Source organism: Suricata suricatta, chromosome 17 (genome assembly GCF_006229205.1).
Source record: "Suricata suricatta isolate VVHF042 chromosome 17, meerkat_22Aug2017_6uvM2_HiC, whole genome shotgun sequence".
NCBI lineage: Eukaryota > Metazoa > Chordata > Mammalia > Carnivora > Herpestidae > Suricata > Suricata suricatta.
Genome location: NC_043716.1, coordinates 12,898,197 through 12,904,316, shown reverse-complemented (window position 1 = coordinate 12,904,316; position 6,120 = coordinate 12,898,197). Strand labels below are relative to the sequence as shown.

The 6,120-nt window shown below is 50.0% G+C and overlaps 1 protein-coding gene across 5 annotated transcripts in view; it reads left to right on the top strand.

Moving 5' to 3' along the window:
• Positions 1–6,120, top strand: part of RAP1GAP2 (RAP1 GTPase activating protein 2) — a 199,338-nt gene that overhangs the window by 65,608 nt on the left and 127,610 nt on the right. For 2 of the 5 annotated variants that reach the window (XR_003904433.1, XM_029927516.1), the window contains exon 1: positions 13–133. The exons of the other annotated variants lie outside the window; for them this stretch is intronic. Coding sequence is in view for 1 of the 2 variants with exons in the window: in XM_029927516.1 (XP_029783376.1) it covers positions 27–133 (107 nt within the window). In the remaining variant the exon portion in view is untranslated. Of the gene's footprint in view, positions 1–12; positions 134–6,120 lie in introns of those variants that run through there. 5 annotated transcript variants of the gene reach the window in all.

The window sequence follows — 6,120 nt, the reverse complement described above, 5'->3', positions numbered from 1 at the left end:
GGCTGGGCACCGCCGGCGGCCTCGCCATGTCCCAGCCCGCGGGGAGGATGCATTGCCGAAAGGCAGGGATCCGCGCCGCCGTGGTGCTCATCGGACTCCTGCACAAATCCAGAAAACAGAATAAAGAGAAAAGGTAAAGCCTGGCAGCGCCGCCTCCCCCTTCCCTCCACTCTCATGCTAACCCCCCGTTTTCTTTGGGGTGGACTTTTCCGAAAAGGCCCTTGGCCCCGAATTGGTTGGGAAAACCTCTGCTATGTGCGCCGTCGGGGGAGCGACTCAGGAGCGTCGTCCTGGACGCTGGCTGTTGGGGGAAAGCCCAGGCAGGACATTGGCTGGGTCGGAGGGCGGCTGGAGGGCCCTTCGGGCTCCATCATCCACAGAAGGGCACCCAGTGTTTCGTCCTCATTCCCAGCATTTGCCCATCGCGGCGCCCTTCCCGAAGCCTGCAGCAGGTATCATTGATCCGACCCGGACGGCAGCCTCTGGCTCAACCCGAGTATCTCGATGCGCCGGAGATGCCATTTGGTTCTCTGCAACTTGGCTGAGCCCGCGAAGTGCCCGCCAGGCCGGAATCTGCTTGCCTTGCGCACAGTGCCGGCAGGCAAGGAGCGAGTGTGGAGGTTGCTTGACAGCCCCCACCCCCCTTCTTTGGATTTTTCTCTGACTCCTCACCTTTCTTGGGTTTACTCTCCTAATTGTTTGCTGCTGGATGTTGAAAATCATTCTCTCGAGCTATTTCAGGCACACTCTGGGTGACCTGTGGGTTAAGAGGTGGTGTTTGGGGCAGAGGGGCTTCTGGGGCAGCTTGCTGGGCTCCAGTCCCTTGCTGCAGGCTTGCTGCCCTCAAGACCTCAGGGAGGTGCTTACACAGCCTGGCACAGACTCACTCCACTGTCCAAAGCTTCCCAGCACCTGGGGGTCATCAGAGCTGACTGTCCATGGAGGTGTTGTGACAATTCGAGGTGGCTCCGGTGGCTCTGCTGGATCTGGATTGGCAGAGAAGTTTGGAGTGGTTAGTGCTGTGTTCTGCATCAGACAGGGGGCAGGACAAGGGCGGTGGAGCCAGAGACACCTGGGTGGTGACAGGTGACCCTTGGGCTTGCCCTGATGCCAGGTGTGCCTTGGGGGGTGGCGGTGGGCAATGGATGGGAGTACTTCCGGAAGGTGTCATTGGTTGCCCCTGTGGTATGGTGGACTCCTGTCCCTCTTGTCCCCCTTCCTATCATGCAGTCTAATTTGATGTTTCCCACGGCGTGAGGTGACTTGAGGTGGTTAAGCAGGAGATAATATTGAGTCACCTAGTGAGAACCTTCTTCCCTTTTCAGTTCTCTACTCATCCATGTGATTTCTTTAAGGGGAAACTTTCAGGTTGGTGCTAGTCTGGCTTTAACACCTTTTTAACACTTGCTAATCTCTGTTTCATAATAAAGAGAAAGCAGACCTCTGTCTCAGGGCCTTTAAGTGGGGAACAGTGCCTGCCCACAATTTAGGTTGTTTTTGTGCTATTTATTTTTAGGATTAGCTCCCAGTTATGGTCAGTGGTACTGATTTTCTTCCTTGTGGTGGTGATATAAGGCATCACTTTAAATTAAATGTATTAAGTCACCAGAATGAGCCCCTTTAATGGAAACAGTTATAGTACAAAGGGTATGGGATGTGGCAGAAATCCTGCAGGCGATGTAGGGCATGGCTGGTGTCAGGGATAAACCTGTCTAGCAGAAAAAACTACTAGTGGGACTCTCAAGTCCAGCGCTCCATGTCTGGGCCCCATTTGCCCCTACTTCAGTTCTCTTCCATTCCCTGTCCTTCAGCTTTTTATCTGGAAAGGGGGGATGAATAGGCCAGCCCTCTAAAGTCGGAGGGAGAGGGGACGGCTGTCTGAGACCAGGGAGGCTGTGTGGAGGCAGGAGAAGGATGATGTGCTTGATAGACAGGCAGCTGCATCAGACCATCAGGCCAGTTCCTATTTCTGAGTATAGAGCATGTGGCGGGGTGGAAAAGTGCCTGCACAGTCCCGGCTTATCCACTGACTGACGTGGTAGTGTAGATGTAATCTCCCTGAGCCCGTTTCTGTGTCCATACAAAAGGCTTAAGTGAGATAATGTGGGTGAAGATGCATCTGAAAGGTGTGAAGTGCTCCATGAGGATGAAGGGGTTTGAGCAGAACCGCTCCAGGTTCCTGTTCGCCCGTTCGCCTCTCTGTGGGCTTGTGCTCCTAGAAACCAAGGTAAGATGTCTGGTGGTGACAGCCCCACCGGTCGTCAAGACCAGCAACGCGTGGGCCCGGGAGGCAGCCAGGTGCAGTGAGGACGGACTGGCCAGGGGTGAGGAGGCCTCAGGCTCATGGTGTCTTGACCTTGCTCATGGATGCACTGTGCCCTTCCCTGCAATGCAGCAGACACTGAGGCTCTCCCAGCCCCTGCCTTCGTCCTGTTCTGCTGTTGCTTCTGTCGTCCTGATTGCTTTGGCCATTGACTAACTTACCCAAGGAGAGAGAGGGATTCATTTCATGTTGGTGCGAAATGACCTTTGCTTCCCTTGCTGTAATCTGGAGTTTCTTTGTCTTTAAGTGTCTGAAATCAGTGCAGTGCTCACTATTGAACCTTGTTCTGTGGGCGCCAGGTGTGGGGGTGGGGGTAGGGGGGCGGGGCGACAGGGGGTGCGCTGGAGCAGGCTGCAGCTGCCAGTCTCTCTTATGTGCTCCCTGAACTCCAGGCTGCGTATTTAATTGCTGAGTCCCTGCGTCCTCTGCTCTCATCACATGTCAGACCCAGACCCCTTCTTCACCCTTTCCAGGAGGCTTGATCCAGCCACCCATCCATCGATCTTCTAGCACCTTTAATTGACAGGCTTATGCAGATAACTCTCCTGGCTGTTGGCCTTGAGGGATGGAGTTGTCCTGTGCGGCTTTGCTGCGATGGCCCTGTCGTCCTTGTCATCTGTCTGCCCTCTGCAGGCTACTTGGAGATGTATTGCATATTGGGGGAGGCAGGTGTACCAGGGTGAATGGTAATGACACAGGTATCCCAAATGGGCCCAGGACCAGGAGACTGCAGGTCACTCTTGGGAGGTGCCGAGAAGTATACTGGACGCCCAGCCCCAGTTTGTCTCCCGGAGAAGTGGCGCTGGTGCCCCTCAACCTTGACTCGACAACTCTCTGTGCGGGGTGCCGGATACCCTGGAGGTTTTGCCATTCTGACCATCTTCCAGGGACTCCGTCCCCTGGGATCCTGCAAAGGCAATGGTGCATTTTCAAGGGGGGCTGATTTGAGCACAGTTCCAAGGAGACACCTAAATGAAGCCTTTCTTACAGATGGCATTCTGGAGGCCACGGTAGCGGAGAAGCTTTGCTTCTCAGACCCTGCTTTCTTGTGGTTGTGGCAGACCCGGTAAGATCCAGAGCACCGCCTCGGTCATAGAAGTGGATAGAATTTCATCTGAGGGGAAAACAGGTTATCTCTGGTGGGAAGGACTGAGGCAGAGAAACAATTAAAATATATATGTTCCAAATGGTGTGGATAAAATTGTGTGGCCTTGAGACTGTATTCTGAATTGGAGAGAGGTCACTTAGCATAAATGAAAAGATGTCTACTTCTGACGGGGTGGGGTGGGATGGGGTGTAGTCGTTTTGAGACAGCTCCCATCATGGGGTTTATGAGGAGGAAGACGTTCGCTCATTCTTCAGCAAACCACTCAGGCTCTGGGAGGCACAGCCGGGAATCTAACGAGCCCTCTGTTGTGGGGTGTAATGTCTAGAGGGTTCTTCCTGCATAAGTCTATCCCAAGCGTGCTTCAGCAGCACGTATACTAACATCGGACCTCTTCAGAGAGGATCAGCATGGCCTCTGCAACAAGAAGTTCATCCCTAGCTTTTTTTTTTTTTTTTTTAACCTTTTTATTGTGGGCATTTTCATGCATGCACAAAAGTGGAGAGAAGAGTAATATAATACCCATTGGCCATCATCAACTCATGGCCAATCTTGCTGCTTTTATTTGCCACCCCACTCCCTCACAAGATTATTTTGAAGTAAATCCCATCATGGTATCATTTTATTCTTAATTATCTCAGTGTACATCTTAAAGATAAGAATTCTTGGAAGAAAACAAGCACCACTATTATCTTATTTCCTAAGGTAACTACTTTCTTTTTTAAAATTATTATTTATTTTTAATTTTTTTAATGTTTATTTTTGAGAGAAAGAGAGAGAGAGAGAGAGAGAGACAAAATGCAAGCAGGGGAGGGGCAGAGAGAGAGGGAGACACAGAATCTGAAGCATGCTCCAGGCTCTGAGCTGTCAACACAGAGCCAAGTGTGGGGCTCGAACCCACGGACTGTCAGATTATTACCTGAGCCGAAGTCGGATGTTTAACCAAATGAGCCACCCAGGCGCCCCATCCAACAGTGATTTCTTAATATCATATTGAATTAGTGTTCAGATTCCCCTACTTGTCTCATAAAAGTATTTCAAAAATTTTTTGAGTCAGGATTTAAAAAATTCACTGTAATTGGTGATATATCACTTTATAAGTTTTCTTCTCCAACTTTTTTCCTTTATAATTTCTTTTTTTTGGATTAAAAAATGTTTATTTTTACATTTGAGAGAGAGAGAGAGAGAGAAAGAGCATGAGTAAGAGAGGAGCAGAGAGAGAGGGAGACAGAAAATCCAAAGTGGGCACCGAGCTGTCAGTGCAGGGCCTGGGGGCTCTAACTGTTGAACCGGAGATCATGACCTGAACTGAAGTCGGACGCTTAACCAACTGAGCCACCCAGGCGGCCCGGTGCCACATAATTTCTTTATTGGAGAAACTTGCTTATCTTGGGGAGTTTCCCATAGTCAGGATTTTGTGGATGGTATCTCCTGGTGTCATTTAACATGTTCTGCTGTCCCCTATGATATTATAAGTCGATATTTAGTTTTAGAGGTTCTATCACATTTGTTGTTGTTTTAGGCAGGACTGCGCTTTGGAGTTTGTCTAATTGTCTGTTTTTGTGATGTTGGCAGTTGTTAATTGATTTTGTCCTTGGAGTTTGAACGTTGGCGTCTTGGAGGATATTTGTGTTCTACTGTGGGAGAGCGTGTGACGGACCCCGGGAGCCGACCGGACTTGCGGTCTGAGCCTGTGGAGTGAGCAGGAGTCCTGGCCTTGGAGTCCCAGAGTGGACACAGGTCCACAGTCTACAGGGGCGATCTGCCCCCGCGCCCCAGAGCAGATGGCTGCCTGCCTTGTGCTGCCTGTCACTGGGCCTCTCTTGTCTGATGTTTGAATGCCACTCGATTGGCTGTTGTTGCTTTAAAGAACAAACGTCTTCCTTTAGCTGGCTTCCCATTCTAAGCCTCACTGAACGCCTGAGAAGTTAGACTCGTAGAGTTAAGGGAGAGAAATTGAGGCAGAAAGGAGGTTTTTGTTGTTGTTTTTTTAATGTTTATTTTTGAGAGAGAGAGCAAGCCGGGGCAGCAAATCCGAAGCAGGCTGTCAGTGCAAAGCCCAGCTCAGAAACTGTGAGGTCATGACCTGAGTTGAATTTGGATACTCCACTGACTGAGCCATCCAGATGCCCCAGGGTTTTTTAATGCCTTAGGAGCCACTGTTTATTTTATTTTATTTTTTAAATTTTTAACATTTTATTCTTTTTTTTATAACTTATTGTCAACTTGGTTTCCATATAACACCCAGTGCTCATCCCCACAAGTGCCCTCTTCCATGCCCATCACCCTCCTTCCCCTCCTCCCTCCCCCATCAGCACTCAGTTTGTTCTCAGTATTCAAGAGTCTCTCATGGTTTGCCTTCCTCCCTCTCCCCAACTATTTTCCCCCTTCTGCTCCCCCATGGTCTTCTGTTAAGTTTCTCCTGTTCGGTTTTTTTTTTTTTTAATTTTAGCTTTTTTTTTTTTTTAATAGTTTATTGTTAAATTGGTTTCCATATAACACCCAGTGCTTCTCCCCACAAGTGCCCCCAACCGTGACCATCACCCCTTCCTCCCCTCCCCCTCCCCCTTCAGTCCATGGTTCGTTTTCAGTATTCAGTAGTCTCCCTTGATCTGTGTCCCTCACTCTCCCCTGCTCTCTTTCCCCCTTCCTCTCCCCCATGGTCCCCTGCCAGGTCTCTCCTGTTAGACCT